This window comes from Mytilus trossulus, chromosome 3 (genome assembly GCF_036588685.1).
Source record: "Mytilus trossulus isolate FHL-02 chromosome 3, PNRI_Mtr1.1.1.hap1, whole genome shotgun sequence".
Lineage (NCBI taxonomy): Eukaryota > Metazoa > Mollusca > Bivalvia > Mytilida > Mytilidae > Mytilus > Mytilus trossulus.
The window spans coordinates 50,672,708-50,694,622 of record NC_086375.1 but is presented as its reverse complement, the minus strand read 5'-3'; the positions used below and the strand labels follow the sequence as shown (position 1 = coordinate 50,694,622).

General features: G+C 30.7%; 2 protein-coding genes across 2 annotated transcripts; both read right to left on the bottom strand.

Moving 5' to 3' along the window:
- Nucleotides 1-367: 367 nt before the first annotated feature.
- Nucleotides 368-3,185, bottom strand: LOC134709515 (uncharacterized). The gene is made up of 3 exons (XM_063569676.1): nucleotides 3,009-3,185; nucleotides 946-1,134; nucleotides 368-583 (listed from the first exon to the last, which is right to left on the bottom strand). The coding sequence occupies exons 1-3, from the start codon at nucleotides 3,081-3,083 to the stop codon at nucleotides 515-517; spliced, it is 333 nt and encodes a 110-aa protein (XP_063425746.1). The 5' UTR covers nucleotides 3,084-3,185; the 3' UTR covers nucleotides 368-514.
- An 8,805-nt stretch (nucleotides 3,186-11,990) lies between these two features.
- Nucleotides 11,991-21,541, bottom strand: LOC134711753 (uncharacterized). The gene is made up of 4 exons (XM_063572610.1): nucleotides 21,412-21,541; nucleotides 16,140-16,257; nucleotides 13,846-13,866; nucleotides 11,991-13,427 (listed from the first exon to the last, which is right to left on the bottom strand). Exons 1-4 carry the CDS (start codon nucleotides 21,473-21,475, stop codon nucleotides 13,277-13,279), a joined length of 354 nt encoding a protein of 117 aa, XP_063428680.1. The 5' UTR covers nucleotides 21,476-21,541; the 3' UTR covers nucleotides 11,991-13,276.
- Nucleotides 21,542-21,915: the final 374 nt, after the last annotated feature.

Genomic DNA, 21,915 nt, shown 5'->3' with positions numbered 1-21,915 from the left:
AGTATCATTTTATGGGGGAAGTATTGTAGATTATTTCTTGAGGACAGAGTTTCAATCATTGATGTGATGTAAAATGTGAAAAATTGATGATTTTGATAGAAATTATTTAAGAGAATGACCGAATTAAAAAAAAAATCAAACTTTCTTTTGAATTTTTAAGAAGCAATATGGGTATTGTCCCTTCACCAGTTAACAGTGTCGCGGTATTTCTCTTTCGTTGGGAAAATGTTAATTCATTGGTAGAACATACAAATGAGTAGGCCAGGCACCATGGTTTGTACGCAGCTTCGGGAAATTTGGATATTCAAAACAAACAAGATTTGAGATCATCAATGTTTCTCATTGGCATTTTTACTAACAGTTGCGATTGAGGTTACTAAACTCTGCTTTATTATTGAATGATAGTACACATTAATACACAGTCATTTTTCTGTGACGTTTAAAGTCACATTCATACATGGCATTAATTATTCTTCCATAGTTTTTTTTATATTGAGTATGCTCTTTATATTTCTTACTTTCCAGGTTTACAACCATATTGAATGCAGGCAAGTCGTTTCGATTGCACTTCAAAGTCCGTCATCTGAAATAAAAAAAAAGGGATATTCATTTAATAATATAACTCCGTAAAGTAATACAATATAATTTATAGTTTTTAACAGTTCTCTTACAAATGAAGATTACATTTCTACTGAAAGTATCTTTTTTAGAGAATAAGACACGACGTAAACACAAGAAAACTATATTTTTTTATCATCCCGTGGGTCTTCTTGTCTTTCATACTCATTGTATTTTTGATCCAATTACAAATTCGTTACAGAAAATATCACCGCAGATAATTTGACGTGTGTAGGGAAATATAAAACTGTGTCCTACAAACATGTATGTATCGATTATTCTCAAAATTTGAAAAACGTGAATGAAATAATAACTCATACTGTTCACCTTTTGTCTATTTCCATCCACAAAACTCTCGTCAATCTGTTTATCCAATGCATTTGAATTAGCTAGCAGTAAATCGTCATATTTGGAAGGGCGCAATAATTTCAAAAGTGCCAACTCATCCGCTGTGGAAAAAACATCTTTACGGCTATCATTTTCAATCATATCTTCCAAGCTATTTGTATTCAAAATCTACAATGCAAATCACGTACAACTTTATCATTCATTCACAAGTTATGCCTACTTCTATATTTTGTTTTATCTTAAACTTTCTAGGTTCACATGTTAACGTTGTTAAGTACCTGTTAAATACACCGATTCTACTCATAAATTATCATCAATATTAATTCACATAAAATGATTTTTTTTAATGAATATGACATTTAAATTAGGACTATTTGTTGATGAAAACGCATAGGGCGCATCAAATTAATATTTTTAATTGTTTTTTATTTGTCCCTTTTATTCATAGGGGATTTTTTCATGTCGCAAAATGAAGGGAAGTCAAGATCCCTTATGCATCCATGAAAAAAATAATAACAGAATGATTCTAACTGGACATTATAACCTTAACAAATTGTTTTCTGTAAACTAAAACTAACAACATATAGATTGAAAACTAGTTAAGTCCAATGAATAGTTTGTCAAGAATAAAAACAAATAGAAAAAAAACCAATGTATGCCATCTTGCGGCGTATCCAAAATCATCGTCTGCGCAAATAAAGGATTTTAAAGATTCTTTTAACAATCTAGAATGAGATTTTAACTTACTGATGATTTCTACGAAACAAAAACCAAATCCGACAGTCAACATTGTCATTAGACAACTGTTTCTTTCCTTGTAATTATATTAAAAACCTTTGATTATATACACACATTACATTTTACTGAACAAAAAAAACCCCCAAAAAAACCTAAAAAACAATTATAGTTATACCTCAAAAGGGAATCCATTTATATTTTTCTATCAAATAACGCATAAAAAACACGTTCTCAGCGTTTTTTAATTCACTTAACAGAAACAATTCTTATTATCAAAGTAGTTAGTTGGTTTATGTGTCTTCTACCAACTTGGATTGTAAATTATCATAACACAGTGCATATAGACTAATTAAGAATGATGAATGAATATGCATATGATTGACGACACAATTTTTACAAAAGTTTTGCCAACTTAAACTCAGATAATCTATACGTGGGGTAAAAAATCCTTCGTATTTAAGAGTTGTATAACACATGACACAATCACACAATTAACTGAATACTGCAGTTTTAATAAAATAATATAGAAATAATAATATAATTAAAAACCGATAGCATGATTTAGAATGATAAGTTGATATAATCATCATGGTCCAATATACTCTTAAAGTATTTGTATTACTTCAGAATATATAACTTTTAGAAAATGTCCGCATTGTGCAGAACAAAATTGAAATTAAAAACGAAGTTGTTATTCATGATAGACAATAGAAGTAAACCAATATTTAATAAACCGATTTGTTTATCCGTAAAGAAGCGTTTTGGAGTAGGTCCGGGTGGCAAAGTTAGCATTATCTGTTGTCCCTATCAAAGTTTTTCATCAAAAACATTTTCAAAGAAAACTTAAACGAGATAAACCTTCATTAAGTTATGGATTGTCACCTTTTTTCATAAATAGTTTTGTCAAATCATAAGTCCATCTAAATTTAGAAAAGTAGGAAAATATTCTACTTGATCAAAGTCTGTATGAAACAAACCATCAAAATAATTGACCGATGAAATTTGTATCAGAAAACAGTGATAGTGATAACAGGCCCATACATTCAAGTATACATGTAGTAGTATCCTATTATTATTATTACTATTTTCAATTTTATTATATCAATTATCAAACAGAATAGGTGATGGTTTACTAATAAAATCATTCTATTTATTTCGTGTTTTTTATTCTTATCATTTAAAATGCATTTAATATTAGATTTGATATAATAGAAAATTATATATATTGCCAAAATATATGAGAAAATTTTTTACATATTTCTATTTGTCTTTCTAATAAATTTGAAGAAACTAGAACTACTTACAATATATCCACAGGCACTGCTTAGAAGAGTTATCACAGTAACAAAACAATACACGTTTGGAGCAAATGCCTTCATACTGAATGTTACAACAAATAGTGTTTCTGTACAAAAATGTGTTTGAAAATAAACTGTTTAACGTAATTGACTGAACGTTCACAATATTCACTTTGCCTTTTTATGACAAAACTCCCGTGTGGGTTTTAGGAGCGTTATAAGCTTTTATTGAATATATTAGTTTATCTAGTGCCAACACACACAAGGGAACAATGAGTTTAGTAAAAGAGTAATACCATTTTGTTTAAGTATTGTTATTAAAATATCCTCTTTAATAAATATTAAATTAGATCATTTGAATTTTGAGATTGTGTATCTTTCAAGCTTGTCATAAATAAACTAATTTCAAAATTACCTATTAGAACCTCATTCATTATACAAGCTTCAATAATTATCAAATTTGAAACGTGTGACAAGGTTCATGCTTCATGACAGTCCGATGTATCAAATTTGAGAAAACTCCTGGAAAATCATCATAATTCGGTTTATTCATTGATTTTGACTTTCATTTCTTGCATAATTGATAAATTTTCTTCATGATAGATAGGTCAGATGGGAGGTTATAAAAAAAAATTCACAGCGATGATTTAATTATTGATGTTCACTAACATTTTCTGAATGCTTTGATCTTATACAAACATATGTATTACAAACAAAAATGCTGTCATGAAACAAAAAATTTATAGTGAATATTAACTTGAAATAGTTCTAGTGTGTTGTAAAGGGAATAATTAGCTTCTAAAAGATCAAAATTGGTGTTTGTCAAACAGCTATATAACCAGTGTAATTTTTCTGACAAAACGGTTGGTTCAAAATTTTTGAAATTTTTATAATTTTGTAAAAGGGTCAAAGTAAATGCTTTGTCAAAAGTTTATCAAAATTAAACGAGCCAAATTAATTTTAGTGAAAGTGTTAGGTACCACCTTAATGATGAAAATTATTATTGTCACCGACATCGTTTTTATGGTTTTCACCAATCCATAATCTAATATATAGTAGGAAACGTCAAATATTTACATCTTATTGCTCACAAAACGATGAAGTTACTTTTTTCCCGACGTTTGTAATATTTTAACAACTAGACTATTTCTTTACTTTGAATGAAGTGTAACGTTGGAGATTTTATGCTTTTAAAACAACTTTAAAAACGTTTTTTTTTGCCTTCTACACAAATATTCACATGTTTTGAAAGAATTCATCAGTAATATTTAATATTTAAGAAAATATAAAAGTAAACGCATTATTTGTTTGTCCTAGTTTTTAGGAAGATTGAGTACACTCAGTACTGTATTGTTTTGTTAGAGTCAGTATTTTGATCTGATGATTTCGACCTATTTAACTGTTTTTCATAGCTTCTTTTATTTTATACTTTTCCACCACTGTCCCGTATAAGGTGAAAAGTTTGGCAACAGCAAACATGTTAACCCCGCCACATTCTGGTATTTATTATTCCTTTTGAAAGATACAGTTTTGTTCATTTTGTACGTCTGCATTTTAATGATATGTCATTAAAGTTATTGTAAATCGCATTTCCCGTCGGTATGATTCTTTATTAATTAAAAGACTATATTGGTATACACTTAATATAATATGCTGAAGACCTATTTATTGCAGTTATCGTGATATAAAGGTGCGCTAGAATAAATAAAAAAATAAAAATGAATGATTTTAAAAGTACCATAACAGGTGTCTTTGGCTTAATAAGGTACGGTATGTTTTAATGAACCAAATCAACCATTAGTGTCTCGAACGTATGATTATGGGGTGGATTTCTACAGTATGTGTGAGAAAATTAAATCACCAAATACTCCGAGGAAAATTAAAAACAGAATGTCTGTAATCAAATGGGAAAATCAAAAAATTCAAACTTATCAAACTTATGGATATCAACTGTCATTTTCCTGACTTGGTGCAGGCATTTTCTTACGCAAAAAATATTGGATCAAACCTGGTTTTAAAGCTACCTGAAAATCACAAAAATACTGATTAAAAAAAATTCGAGGAAAATTCAAAACGAAAACGGAAGACCCTAATCAGTCGTGACAAATTCCATTTTATGCAGTGTAGTCCTATTAATACAACCTGGTGTATTACAAGATGCCGATACATAATTAAGGGCATTAGACAAACTTTTTTTGTTTTGCTTATTGAAAATTAAGCTGAATAAGATAATTTAAGACAGCAGATTCTGTTTATCACCACGACTTAAATACATAGTGAGTCATTTATACCATGTATCTACCTGTATGTCTTAAAAAATATCTTCCTCGTATTGGTAAATAAAAAATAAATATATATCTATTATGATTATTACAATGAGCATGATGAATATTTTTCAAATTTTAATTCATTTTCAGGTAAACCTCTATTATTAATTCTTTAAATGTCTCAATGGAACAAATGTACCTGAAGTTATTTCTTCTTTTAATGGAATCACAGTGGGGAGAAGTGAAATTATAAAGAAACAAACTTTCCACTTTATGGTAATTTGATTCAATGAATGAACGTGACTAGAAAATAAACGTCAAATGGCCATCAAATGTCATCATAGGTTTTTCCATCTCCGAGATAACTTTTAGTCCAATAGTAAACGAAATTAATTATGTAACTAATGTGGCCGAATTGTGTTTTTATATAAACATCAACTTTTGTCAGATGTTTAGATCCTTTGTTTATGAAGTAGTGTTTAGGATATGTAAAACACGATAAATATGCTTTCAGGGATCACAATGGATGAGTTATTACAATGATATTCGAAATACCATAAAAAAAATAACAATAATAATGATAATTCTAATATCATATCAAACAAGTAATTAGAGACAAATATTTTTTATTTCTATTAAATTATGTTTCATGCATAATAAATGTAAAAATTTCGCTTTAATTTTTTTTTGGGTAAATTAAAGTCGATTTTTGAAAACGATTTTTTCTCTGAACCCTCATTTTTCATTCTGCTGTGAACAATTGTTGCGATGACATTATACATTTTGTGAACTATCATTCTGTCCCCATTTGTCGTAATTGAATCATGAGAAAGCGTATAGGTAACTCAAACATTATAAAGACAGTTATATAATAAAATATCTTAAGAGAGTTAAATGTGAGTCATCAATTCTTTCACAAGAAATATCTTCATTACGATATTTTTGAAAACCAGGCTTTTTTTGCCTAAAATGTTAAATGGGTTGATATTCAATAGAAAGGCTTTGCAGTGTTATTGGGTAAAATTTTGCTGGTAGAATATACAATGTATCCACAAGACCTCTGATCGGACCAATCTTCACCAATTTTCTTTCAGTGTTTAAGATCATACAAAAGTATAATAAAATCTAAAACAAATTTGATTTGTAAATGTACTAAATATTTTTTAAAACGTTATGTGTTGAAGAATGCCTGAATATTACGATTGTTATCGTTTATTATAAAATCAAAACATCTTACAATATATAATTATAAATTTCGGAGACATCATGATTAGTAAACACAACAGTTAGGCAATGATATGAAATTGATACATTCATGTGGTCGCATTGAGGTTTATCTAGTAGTTTTTTTTATGAGAAAATATGAGAATGCAGTTTTTATAGATGTTTTAGTATCAAATTTTTGTATAAACTAACAACTATTTGAAATTCAGGGCAACATCATTATGTTTCATATACTGCATTGCATATTTAGACTTTTTAGACAGGAAATTTCCGTTTTGAATTTTGATTTTACCGGTATTTTTGTTATTATACTATTTACGTCAGTGAAAAGTCTACAGTTAAGTTTTGTATTTGATATTAATATGATCAATGTGTAAACTTAAATATGGTTTGACAATACGTAGTAGAGCGAATATGAAAAGTATACTCGATATAACAATCTTTATCATATATTTAGTACAAAATACAGCTATTTTGTATATCTAATAAAGGTTCGTTTTTCCAATCTGTATCACATACCCTGTATCGCATACCCCGTATCGCATAGCTAAACCCGTATCGCATATCCCGTATCGCATGGTAAAACCCGTATCGCATACCCTTTTTTTTTTTTTTTTTTTTTTTTTTACATCGTCTGTTGTTGTTTTTTTTTTTGCTTAAGAAAAATTTTCCTTAAAATAGGTCAATTTTTTGAATGACGTCATTGTTTGGTATGTAACGTCACGAACATCAAGTTTTCATATTGTATGTGACGTTACGAACATCAAGTTTTTACAACAAATTTTTTTTGGCGCACTAAATGCAACTATAAAATATACAAAACACTCAAATAAATGCAAAAATAAACAAAATATTTTCAAAACAACAGATTGTAAGAGAACCCAGGTGCTTCGTATAAATAACTGAGCAGTTATTTTAAGGCTTTGAAACCAGACAAACAGCAGAACTGAAGGTAAGCCGGTGCTATGGATCAGAAAACAGTTCATATAACATTCTCTTCTGTTGAAATATATGATAAAGCGTATAATACATGGCAAAATCCGTATCACATGCCGTATCATCCTCGACCAATATCATCCCTTGGGCCTAAAGGCCCTCGGGCTGATATTATTGTCTCGGGATGATACGACATATGATACGGATTTTGCCATGTATTATTCTCTATAAACCATATGTAATGATTGAGAGATCTTTATTATGACGGAAGGCATGACAATGTACATTATTCTACAAAGTACATGTATAGACGATTTCAAAGTAAGTGTTTCGAAGAATCATATAACCAACGATATAATTGCTACGAATGTGCAGATGTCCATTCGAGACTATCATAACAGCAAGCGTAAAATTCCGTTTTGACAACCGTCTATGCGTGCTATGTAGCGATAACTGTAATTCAATAAAAAATTATACTTTTCCTTAAACTGCTCTCTATACAAATGATTGATTAATTCACCTTTATTATCAATGTTCGTTCACGTATTGATATTACTGTTAGGCACTTAAATGATGATTTCAAATCAATTAAACATAATAAATTGTACTTAAGTTTATAAAAATGCAAACTGTATAAATTCTTTAAAAGACTTGAATGTTCTCAGAAGACTTGAACGGTTTGAACATAATTTGGTTATAAATAATTAATTTCAAATTATGAAAACTTTGTAACATTGAGACAAACGTATTATTGTGATGCCAAATTTCAAATGTTGTTCAAATTCAGGCGACATCAGTTTATCAATAGTAAAAACAAATCAAGGCAACAATAACAATCTGATGAAATTACAAGAACCTATATGAGTGACACCGGAAACACCGACAGGATGAGCTTCTCCTGTTATACATGTATCATCCGCCGTGCAAATCAACACTCAGTAAAAATGTCATGATCTACTAAAGCTCAAAACTGGTAAAATAACAAATCATTTTTAATTGTTTGAAAATCCCGCTTTTTGATAATACTTTATCAGAAATAAATTGCCATGATAAATGAGCGCATACCGCACAGTCATCTATAACATGCCAAAAATGACAAATGCAAAGCAATTTAATTGAGAAAACTAGCGGTTGTTGACATATTTATTTGTTTTTAAAGTGATTAGGATTATAATAAAATGTTGACTGTTGTACCCTACCCGACCCTATGTTGCTTTATCTTGCCTTTTTGTCTTCTTTTTTAGATTTTAGCGTTACTGATGACTTTTTTTGGTAGAAAAAATTAGCTTCTGGCGTAAAAAAAAAAATGTCAATCCTTTTATCTATGATGACTTTATTTTACAATTTTACCTGTTATTTCTGTGTTTTTTTAACCTATTAATTTTAATATAATGGAAGATTTTTGTTAAGCGAGCTCTAAAACCAGATTTAATCCATAATTTTCTACATAAAGAAATGAATATTCTAAACAGGAATATGATTTTTTTTTCCATTCGTTTGGTGTGTTTGAGCTTTTGATTTTGTCATTTGATAAGGAACTTTCCGTTTTGAATTTGTATGGAGTATTTGTTAATTTACTTTTTACAGGCTCCTGACATGAAAAGGCACTTACGGAATGTAGCAGAGTAATGACTTGTTATGAGCACAATAACTTTAAGTTATAAACTGTTTGGTTTGAAAGAACAGATAATTATATATACAAATGAATGACTTTAACTTCATTTTTTTATAGCTAAGATGAAGAAAACGGACATGGAGTCTTAATGTAACTTACTGTTTGATGTGCAGCAAAATCTATTGCAAAAAATTTGTATTTTTATTATGAAGATTGTATAATTTTTCGACACACCTGCTCATAAATCTTGAATTATCCTAAATGTACTGAACAACATTCCTATATGCACAAGGGAACACAAAAAATATACAACATATTTGTTTCATAGTTGCCTCTCGTTTTAATCGTCTGTTTAGATACCTATTCGAACTGTATTGCACATATTCCTACTCATAGTGTTAGTTTGAGACTTGATTTCTTGAATCATTAGCTAACAAATGACACTATTGGGCGTTGCATTGACTATGGCTAACAGGGCTGTGATTTTGTAATTTATCCGTTTTTTATTCTATAATTAGTCATCACTTCAGTTTAATCATGTATATCTATAATTATACAGTCATTTTATAAAATTTACTGTGAGCAAAACTATGTATTATTCTTAATAGTAATGATGTCTTTTCCCAGGCTGCTAACCCTGGCCTCACAACTTTTTGGAATTGTGGTCCTCGGCGATCTTCAAATTGGTAGTTATGGTTTTCAAACTTTTTACATCTGAGCATAGTTTTGTGTGGACGTAGCGCGCGTCTGGTATATAAAAATACTTTTTAATCTGTTACCTTTGAATGGCTATTATTCGTGTTTCTCTGTCCTATATTTTCTCCCATTTATCTGTTTATTTGTTGTAACCATGTTGTGTTATGTTGTAATTTTAATGTAATAATTTACAATGCCATTAAAGCGAGAGGTTTGGCATGCCACAAAACCAGGTTCAACCCACCATTTTTTTCATAAAATGCCCTGTACCAAGTCAAGAAAATGGCCTTTGTTACATTTTAGTTCGTTTCTCTATGTGTTACGTTTCTGTGTTGTATCGTAGTTCCATTATATTTGATACGTTACCCTCAGTTTTAGTTTTTAACCCGGATTTTTTTTTCTCTATCGATTTATGAATTTTGGACAGCGGTATACTACTATTGTCTCTATCTATTTGAATGATATAAGGTATATACCAACGACACAGCAACCGAGCAAAACACATACCCGGAAAAGGGAAACATATTGTCGACAATAGCCAGGTAACTATACAATGTGTGAAGCTCTACATCGTATCTAGTCAAACAACATGAAATAATTGATAACAATAAATTCAAATTGGTGAGGAAGTAATTGTTACTTTTTCCCAATGATATGTTTTTCCACAGTTTCACACCAATTGTCGGAAATACTTAATTTTTGACATTTGTTTAATGGAAACAAAGAAAGCACTTGACAGAAAATAAAGCATCCGATATCACGAGAAAGTACCTACAGACGGAAATATCAAATAATTTTATTTTTTTTAACAAAGGATAAACCAAAGTTTTATGGATGAATTAATGAAGAGCTGATTAGTATTGTAACATTCATTTATACATCTGCCTACGATAGGGAGCTACTTATTGATGTGCAGTTTAAGTATACTGCAATTACGTTAAAAAATCATACAGATTATTGGCAACGTTATTCAGCGTGATCAAAAACGCACTTCAGTGTCCAATCATCACACTTCAGAATGACCATAGCAGTTTGGAGTTCTATTATGGTTCAGAGCCTTACATTTATATTGATCTTCAACATTGACAATCTAGTTTGATACGATGTAAAATACACATAAAGAATACCAACGTACATTTTTATAATGCGTTACTAGTGTAATATAAAATATAATTGATTTTCCTCTAAATTCATTTTTTTTGTGATTTTACTTTTTATTATGTAAATTAAGGACTTTCACTTAGTCAATACGTTATACAAAGACCTGTTAACTAATATTGGCAACTGTAATATGATATTTATGAATTAAAATGTGTTATGAATAACAGATACGATAGAGATGAACATGTAATTCATGTCTGTATTCAAATATAACACTGATATAAATTTAACACAAGATTTAATATTTATTAGTACAAATATATCCTGTTACTGAAGCACATTTATTTTACATAATACACATGTTTTTAAAAGTAAGATATAATCAGTGCCACTTCACTATATTACGAAATGTAAAACGATTTATGTAAAAAATAGAGTCCTTTCTTGATTTCAGTTATGAGATACACTTTTTTTTTATTTCAATGTCAATGTTAAAACAAACTGTAAACATGATCTCCAGTCACAAAAGAAAACACATTAAAAAAATAAGAAACGAAAGAAAAGACATATTTGTAAGAATTCTATTTTATGCTGTAAATAATGGTTCATGAACAGAAAAAAAAGAAAATAACAAAATACTAATTTCTCACCATTTAAAAAATGATACACCAATCCTTTACAAATGAATATACTTTGCAAACAATTTATTCTATTTTGTAAAACTAACTTACTACTTATAAGTATAAATTCACTATTAGATAAATTCACTGGTTATTCAGTGAATAATTCACAAGGGTACTTGGTCAATTGCTGTAGATCGATGTTTTTTGTTTGTTTCAGAAAAGAAAAGTGCAATAAAGATCTTTGTAGAGAGAAAAAAACAAAAAAACAAAAAAAAACCAAATAATTCTTATATCATTTGCATATCTATAAATACTTGAATTGGATTGGTCAAGTAGAATTTTTCTCTTGATTTACACTTCGATAAACAATGTTTCCGGAACTACTTTTGTAATTTATTCATGCGCGATACACATTCTTGCAGGGATACTGGGATTTTCAGCAAGTTGAGATTATAAAACAATTGCATAACAGTTGTTTCTATTTTAATGCATATATAAAAAAAGAAAAGAAATGAATTAAATGCCAAAACACGACGTCATACGATTAAAAACTTTCAGACGGAACATTATTTTGTTACTTGTACGCTTCAAATTCGGATAGTATGTAATTAAAATAAAGTTTTTGAGGTAGGTGCTAGTTCATTTTAGGTTCTGTTGCATTTATCGAACATTTAAGTTTTTAAAAATGTCAAGATGGCGGCGTACTCCTTTAGTTACGACATGCCATTGTGCTTCTGATGGTACATATAGTAGCCATCAGAGTAATAATGTAAATTAATAATCGCGTATGTTTGGCTGAAGAATTATAAGGATTAAACACATTTTTTCTAGAGGTTATTGATGTGTAAACCGGGTCTCTAACTCACAAACTTGAGTTAACCGCCCCGGTTTACACATCAATAACCTCTAGAAAAAATGTGCTTAATCCTATAATGAACATTTCTGTGAGATATACACGAGGAAACGTAAGCATGTCCTTGTTTTTCAAACAACTGTACAAATGAAGGCGTGCAAATGAGTTAATGTTTAGTATCAATTGTGAGAGGTCTAGCTAGCTATAAAACCAGGTTTAATCCATTATTTATATTTAAGAAAATGCCTGTTTTTTCAAACAACTGTACATATGAAGGCGTGCAAATCAGTTAATGTTTTAGTATCAATTGTGAGAGGTTTAGTTAGCTATAAAACCAGGTTTAATTCATTATTTCTACTTAAGAAAATGCCTGTACAAAGTCAGGAATATAACAGTTGTTATCTATTCGTGTGTTGTGTTTGAGCATTTGATTTGGCATTTCATTTTTTGAATTTTCCTCGGAGTTCCATATCCTAACTTTCAATCTAATTTAATTATATTTTCTATCGAATTTTAATTTAAATGTACATACATGTAGACGTCATATAACTTGATTTAAGTCTTTACTGTTCTAATAAAAAATCCCTTCGAAGTACATGTGAAGTGTATGTTTTCATTAAAAACTATTTTGGTACGAATGCGTATACAACAATAAATCTAAAATTAGACAAGTTTGCTGCTACATGTTCCTTGACACATATTCTCAAAATACAATTACGTTCTTATATTTTAGTGAATTAAATTAACGAGTTAGTTTAAGTAGTGGTTGCCTTAAAGAATATATTAGTAAAATATCTCACATATCTATACAATATTGTTCAATCGTTGATTATTTATATCTCAAATCACATAATAAAAATTGTGATAGAACAAACTTTTTTTAGGGGAAGATGTTAACATTTTTGGCTACTATTGCTTGTCCCCAGTGTCTGTCAGTTTTTGAACCATCCGCAGTGTTTTTATGAGCGCACTTCCTGGTGGACAAAACGTTCTTCGTCATCGCGTCTCGATACTGCTCTATTATGGCGGCTCATTCGTACACAGCACCCGATAATTGACACAAAGATAGATATACCACCAACTACAGTGATTATGGTGTGCCAGTGTTTCCTAAAATATATTTCAAAATTTGTGAAGTAAATACACGCATATGAAATTGATGCGTATTCAGAAAAATCCGTATAACCAGGTTTAATCCATTATTTTCTACATAAGAAATTGCCTGTTCAAAGTCTTGAATTCGACAGTTGTTATCCATTTATTTGATTTGTTTGACCTTTTTATTTTGCCCTTTGATTACTGACTTTCCGTTTTCAATTTTCTAAGAGTTCGATATTTTTTGTTAAACTATATACTTTATTACTGTATGCTTAACGTAAAAAGAGGTATACCCATAACAGAATGATGAAAGCTATATGCATTGTGTTTGATGTGTACGCTCCATGTTATAAACTAAGTCTAAAACATATTTTATTTCATTTGTTTGACACAGATTATTCATCTTTAATAAACATAAAAATGTACCTACCAACCAGAAGTCTCACTAGTTCTGAAAATATAAATGATATACTACATGTAGCAGTGTTTTGTATATTTATATGAACAAGTAATACATAAAAAAACGTTTATACCATATGCTTGTAAGAATATTTCAATTAGAAGAGAGACGAAAGATACCAGAGGGACAATCAAAATCATAAATAAACTGACAACGCCATGGCTAAAAATGGAAAGGACAAACAGACAAAACAATAGTACACATGACACAACATAGAAGACTAAAGAAAATAAACAATTAAGTGCTTGAATAAAAAAAAAAGAAAAAGACAAAAAAAACTTTTTTAAATTATAAGTGACAAGCCTTCTGTAATAAAATGATTTTTTTTAATATAATGAGAATATTAAAAGTGTGGTTCTGAAAAACATTATAACCGGAAATATTAAAATAGTAAAAAAAACAAAAAAAAAAAAAAACAAAAAAAAAACAACACGCAATCGGTTTTGAACCCCCAACGAATGTGTTTGATACCAAAAATAAAATCACAGGAATACTGTTCAAAAATCGTACTTAATATATAAATATCCATGTTTGACTGCTTTCAATATAATGATAACAAGACCCATCATAACATAGAAAACAAATCAGTTTTAAATTAGTTGTACCTTGTACCTTTCATTCTATTAAACTCTTAAATGCAGTAAAATATAAATTTGAACACAATCAAAAACATTGATTTGAATCATCTGAAACTGTAAAAAAAGAAGGACTAAAAATACGAGAGGGACAGTCAAACTCGTAAATCTAAAACAAACGGACAACGCCATGGCTAAAAATGAAAAAGACAAACATGAAAAACAATAGTACAAATGACACAACATAGAAAACTAAAGAATAAACAACACGAACCCCACCAAAAACTAGGGGTGATCTCAGGTGCTCCGGAAGGGTAAGCAATCCTGCTCCACATGTGAAATCCGTCGTGTTGCTTATATGATAACAAATCCAGTAAATAGTCTTATTCGATAGGTTACATTCATGAAATGGAAGGGATTGTCGTTACGACCTAAGGAACATGTCCGATATCATCTGTGAAACGGTTATTCCATAACGGTCAACCAACTCGTGATGGCGTCCGTAAAATTTACGAAGTGATGATTTCAACTGCACCATTTGGTACTTTTGGTTTAATAGCTTCCTTGTGAGCAGCAATCCTCTATCAGGAAAATTATGATAGGAAATGCAAGCACGGGAATATCGTATCAATTGGGAGATATATACCCCGTATGCAGGTCCTGCTTCAATGTTGCCACTTAGAAATGGTAAGTTCACAATTGGAAAGCTGTAATCATCTTTTTTTTCGTAAAGTTTTGTTTTCAACCGACCCTCATTTTCATTTTCTAGATGTAAGTCAAAATGTATGAGTCCGACTTAACTGTATCTGTAGTATCCTTTATCTCTAGTTCAATGGAATAGATGCATTCAACATAGTCACCAAATTATTAAGCGAAAGAACATCATCTTTATAGCGGAAAGTAGTATTAAAGGATATTGCTAACTGCTTATCTTTATTCCTGAGAAGTTCATGTATGAATTCAGCCTAATAATAATAAAGGAACAAGTTGACAAAAAGAGGGGCACAATTTGTTCCCATTGGAATATCGGAAGTCTGTTGAAAAACACGTCCTCCGAACGTAAAAAATATGTCGTCTATCAAGGAATCAAGCATCTTGATAATGTAAGTTTCAGAGAATCTTTTGTTTGAATCAGAGTGATCCTTAACAAAGTATGATGCATCCCTCCCAAAGACAAGATACTTGTATCTACGTTGGCTATTCTTTTTTTTATGTAACAAAGCCATACCAACTCTTTCAATTTGTCTTTTATTTTGGAATGTGGAATACTTCTGTAAAATGTAGAAAAGTCAAACGTTTTAATACATTACAAGATGAAAGAGAGTAAGATTGTATGTACTCTAAAAAATCTTTGGAATTTTTAAGTATCAACAGCTGATTCACGCCATCTCTAGAATAGGCAGTTTCACAATAACTTTGAAGCCCGTCTAAGATTGCTGACAAAATAGATGTTAATAATTAAGAAAGAGTTTTCTGAGTAACTCAGGTACATGTACCCATAAATATCTCATAGAAAACGTTTTACAGGAGTATTTCTGAATGCTACCAAAATGATCAAAGCTGTGAAATATAAATCATCTTCATGTCAATTCTGTATTTAAATTGTTTTTCATTCTATTGACAACATACACATTTTGAAATTACAAGTTTAAAAAAATGCCCAAGGTGCATATAATGTACTTGACTTACTCTTCACACATAAATGAGTCCTGCTCGTCAGTGATACAATCCCATCTACCATCTACTTTACAACATGTTCCTATATCACACACGTACTCAGCAGCATAATCTCCGCCGCATATTTCACCTACAAGTGAATTATTATAAAACATACAACCCAATGCTGTCAAATATTTGTATTAACTTTTACGGAGTGGCTATTTGTCCGGCTAGACGAATAGTACATCTGTAGAACTGTAAATAAAACTGTATATCTGTTAAACTGTATATAAACTGTACATATTTAAAACTGTATATAAACTGTGGACATATATCGTATCACGCACGATGCAGTGGTAGAATATATATGTTTAGCTTATACACAAATTTAAAATGAGCAGTTAATTTACATTTTTACAGAGTTGCAGTTTATATACAGCTTTAAAAATGTACAGTTTATATACAGTTTTACAGATGTACATGTAGAGTTTATATACAGTTTAACAGATGTACAGTTTATATACATCTTTACAGTTGTACATAAATTTTCATATGCATCTTTAGAGACTCACAAATAATTGAAATCACAAGGAAAAGGATTCATCGGAGAACTATAATTTCACAAAATAATTGACTCGCTATAGCTTTATTTAAGGGTGGAAAAGATAATCAAAACCTAGGCTTTTCTTACTTAATAGATTTTGATTATATTACGAAAATACATCTTGCAAATAACCCGCGAACCCAATAAAGGGGAAATACACGGATTTTTGCAAGTAGGATATGGGGTTGTGGTAAAAAAAAAAGTGAGATAAACTGAGGATTATAAAAAATGAGCATATGAAATATAAGGATCAATAAAGGTGGGATTTCGGAAAAAACACCCCTTGTCACCCAACTCCTTCAATCAAACAAAAAAATAAAATTTCACCTGCATGCATTATTTTGATAAAAAAGAATTACAGGGTTGTTTACTTGTGGAAAAGCGGGAGTAAGGTATAGAAAACTCTCTCAATATAAATAGGTTTATGTTTCTGTTTGAGAGCTTCAGGCATAATCCGTACGTTAACTTAAAATGCGTCTAACACGTCTTTTTTTTCTTTTTTTTATAACACGTCTTAAATTAGTTTTAAAAGTAATTTATTCCCTCTTTTTACGATGTGAAGCTATAGATAAAGAAATGCATACATTAAAAATATAGGATTATAAAAAAGAATATACGTTGTCCATGTTGGACTATATTTGAAGAAAAACATAATTCCAATTGCCAGTTACAAGATTGGCGCCTAACACTTTAAGATTGCAGAACATAACTTATTAAATGTCCATATATATAATTTGCGACACTCTGGTGGCGCTGAAGATTATATTTCACGCTAACACAAATAGTGACATTCGCATTGTATTGGCCGGACAAATAGACATTGAACTATTCGTCCGGCTAGCCATACAAATAGAAAATGCATATCTTTTATGTTTCAACGGATTCTATTACTTTTATTTGCCGAAACAATCACGATTGATTGCAAAATTATGTTTTATTTTCAAATAATATTTTGCTTTGATGATGTGTTCATCAAAATGACGTTACGTTGAATGTACAGGGAAAAAAAACGAAAAGTTTAATTTAACCCCTTATATATTCATTGTTATAACATAAGAATGTAACAATCTATTCTTGTTTTATTTGCATATCAGGAACTTCGTCTATATGATTGGTATAGTAGAGTGCTTCCGGTAGTGGCTCTTGAATTTATTTGTTCTTGAATAGCCGACTTTGGCAGAACTACTTTATGTTAACATTCTAAACAAGATGTCGGCGATAATAACATAAAACAGCTCCACTTTAAAAATATTCACCATCAAAAACATCTTCAAAACTTAAATTGGGCAGTGTCTAATTTATTGTCTTATCACACTGTTTAAATGTTTGGTATAATAATTCAACAACATAAAACATAATCGCTTTACTTGCCAGAAGAATATGAACCTTAACAAATCGGTATCACGAAATGTACCATTCAGATTCATTTTGCAAATCAAAGGAATTTATTTTTTTGGTAAATCGTGTTCACGGATAAAATATGACGACATCTCGAACCTGAGAAATCGAGATACTTATTTAATGACAAATCATAACAATCTGTAGAAATTGAGTCTGTGACACAGGTACTTGTCTCTCAGACCCCCCTTATATACCTTAATGTTAATATATTAAGGTATATATAGGAATTTTTTTCTGAGACAAGTGCCTGTGGTCTGTGACGACGAATGACAAAAATACCTGAGATAAATTATCCCTCAGATTCGTTATCTCAACATTACTTTACACTAGAGAAGTTATTAATTTCATCGCCTGCTCATGCATGATAAACCTTCTATAATAACAAAGTCATCCTTGTTCGTTTAAAGATGCAATCGAAGTATACTCAAATAGCATAACTATTATAAATGTACTCTTTGCACCAGGATCTGGATTTAATTACGGATGACAATTCAGAACCTCCATAAAATATAATTTGAATTTTTAGATCATAAAATATAGAAATTGAAATAACGTTTTAAAATTGTAACATAAATGTATTTTGTATTTCATTGTTACGATTGAATTCGTGTTTAAGAAACAAAACAAATCCATTTGTAGTTTTTATAGAATTTCTTTGTAATTATGAAAGATTTTTAGAATTCCTCTTCACGAACCTAATCCGAAGTCAAGAATATAAGAAAACGTTGGTAACAGCAAACCTGGACATGTCTTTTGCAGCTGTTGATGTGAAAAAGATGACAGTTTTCAGCCGGAGTCACACATTCACAATATTTACTGCCGTCCTTGACAAGATCATGTCAGATAAGAATTTGTCCAAAGTCTGACCAAGAGCCTGTAAATCGTGGCTTGACATTAAAACTTTAGCAAATATTTGTAAAAACGTTTAATCTCGACAACAATCAGATATTTTTAAGGAGGAATCGTCTAGCAGAATTTGTCCCGATCAATCCGATATTAATCCAATTTGTATCCCTCACATAATAAAAAAAATGACATTTCTATTCCAACAGAGTCTCGTTAGACCCAATGTGATCCGACAGAGATCAGACAGTGACCAGACAATTAACCGACAATGATGGAAGATATTCGTGATTAGTAAATTGTCCACATGGTCGGGGTTAATCGGAACTCAATCCTATCACAGTCTGCTCTATCGCATTGCAAACGGCTTAGTTTGGACTCTGTCGCATTGGGTTCTGTCATTGTTGAGACTGATGAGTTAAGCTTTTTCAACTGATGTTTATAGTTCGTTCTTATGTTGTATTGTTATACCACTGTCCCTGATTAGGGGAGGGTTTGGGTCCCGCTAACATGTTTAACCCCGCCACATTTTCTATGTATATGCCTGTCCCAAATCAGGAGCATGATATTCAGTGGTTGTCGTTTGTTTATATGTTACATATAAAGAAGATTTGGTATGATTGCCAATTAGACAACTATCCACAAAAGACCAAAATGACCCAAACATTAACAATTATAGGTCACCGAACGGCCTTCAACAATGATCAAAGCCCATACAGCATATAGTCAGCTATAAAAGGCCCCGATAAGACAATGTAAAACAATTCAAACGAGAAAACTAACGGCCTTATTTATGTAAAAAAGAAATGAACGAAAAACAAATATGTAACACATAAACAAACGAAAACCACTGAATTACAGGCTCCTGACTTGGGACAGGCACATGCATTAATAAAGTGGCGGGGTTAAACATGTTAGCGGGATCCCAACCCTGACCCTAACCTGGGACAGTGGTATAACAGTACAACATAAGAACGAACTATAAAAATCAGTTGAAAAAGGCTTAACTCATCAGATAGACAAAAAATCCAAAATACATAATTGTTTTTCGTTCATTCTTTTTTAACATTAATAAGGCCGTTAGATTTCTCGTTTAAAAATTGTTTTATGTTGTCATTGCAGTGTCTTTTATAGCTGGTATGGACTTTGCTCATTATTGAAGGTCGTACGGTGACCTATAGTTGTTAATTTCTGTTTCACTTCGATCTGTTGTGGAGAGTTATGTCATTGGCAATCATACCACATTTTTTTTACATATAGGTATTATTGCCAGTTTTCGTATAAATAACGGGACTTTTCTGCAACGGTTTCGGCAAAGACGGTTCGCTTTAGACATGATCTGGTAGCAATCAGGTTGTCTGCGTATTGATATTGTTAAATATCAGCTGCGAGTCGCAATATGAAGCTTTTTGTCGAGTGAGTACATCGATCGAGATAAAAAAGTTTTCATAATGTGTCGAGCAGCTGATATGTACAATATCAATATGCAGATAACCTGATAATCGACTTATAAGTTATGGGGCTATATTTGTGTGTTTTGGAAGTGTTTTCTTCTTTCACCAGCAAACCTGAAGATGACTTTATAAGATCGGATCAACTTTATCAACGTCGGTTCAAACATTATGTCGTGGTTAAAGTTATTTAAAAGGCGTATTTGACGTCACAAAGTCGTAATAGGCAATTGTTTGCAACATTTAAAACATATCACAACGTTTTGGTAAACGTTTTTGAAAATATTACCCAGAATGCATTAGATAATGATACGGTGTATTAAGAGCTGAGCAGAGCGATAACGACAGGATTGTAGTCCGACTAGACAAACAAGTCTTCTCGAATGTTACGGGCCGCACCTAACTTTCGGGGTGCTTGGCCGACCTCTCAGGACCATTACCGATCTGTAGGAATCTGTTACGAATGTATGCAACTACGTTCAGATAATGATAGAATATCGAAATTATTGAGGATTGAAATCCGACTTTTTCACTTTTCCTGTCTTATCGCTGTCTGATTTCAAACGGGAGTCATAGTCGACATTGTGTGAACGCCACATTCCACAAAACTGACATCACAATTGAAAAAGAGAAACTCCGATGACTTGTAATATTTACTTCATGATCATTGATATAAACAAAAGAAGATGATGTATGACAGCAAATGAAACAACTATTCATTAACAAATAAAATTACACTTGAACATGTGACCCTGATGCCTTCAACACATACCAAATCTCAAACTGTTACAATTCTCATGATGTTGATAAATTGTTTAATGGTTTACAAATATATATACATATAGAATTGTCTAAAATCATATAATCCAATTTTGGCCACCATCACAAATAAAGTTTAAATTGCACCATTTAAGATTAAACAAGATATTTAGATTGATATTTGAAAAATAACTCAGTTTATAAAAATCACAATTTAAAAGCGTAATGTGGTTTATTTACATACCATTTATATGCTGAAAAATCAAGGCCACAAATGAAAAAACAAAAATTAATCCCACAGTCGTCATATTCAACTAATATAAATTAAACGTCTGTAAATATGTTCCTGGACAGGGAAACTAAACTAGGATTTTATAAATTAGTTAAGGAAGTATTGAACACATCATTGCATACACCAATCATCAATAGAAAACTTAAGTGTTATATGCTATGTACCTGTTAAATGGTCTATTTTGGTAGTTTAGTGGATATGTACGCTAGGTGTCTCTTTCTCTCTTTTTACACAAAAAGATTGCAGTACTAGTATCTTCATTTATGCATTTAATCACCTGCCATGTTGATAATTCTATTTTAGATTTTTCGTACAAACTATTTTGTGTCCATGTTTTGTTTGCAAATGTTTTACTCGCCTCAAACAATCTCATGTTGCTAATGTAAGACTGATCTAAAAATAAATTGCAAATTAGTTATAATTGAGTTACATTGTGTTTGACATTGGCTGGATATT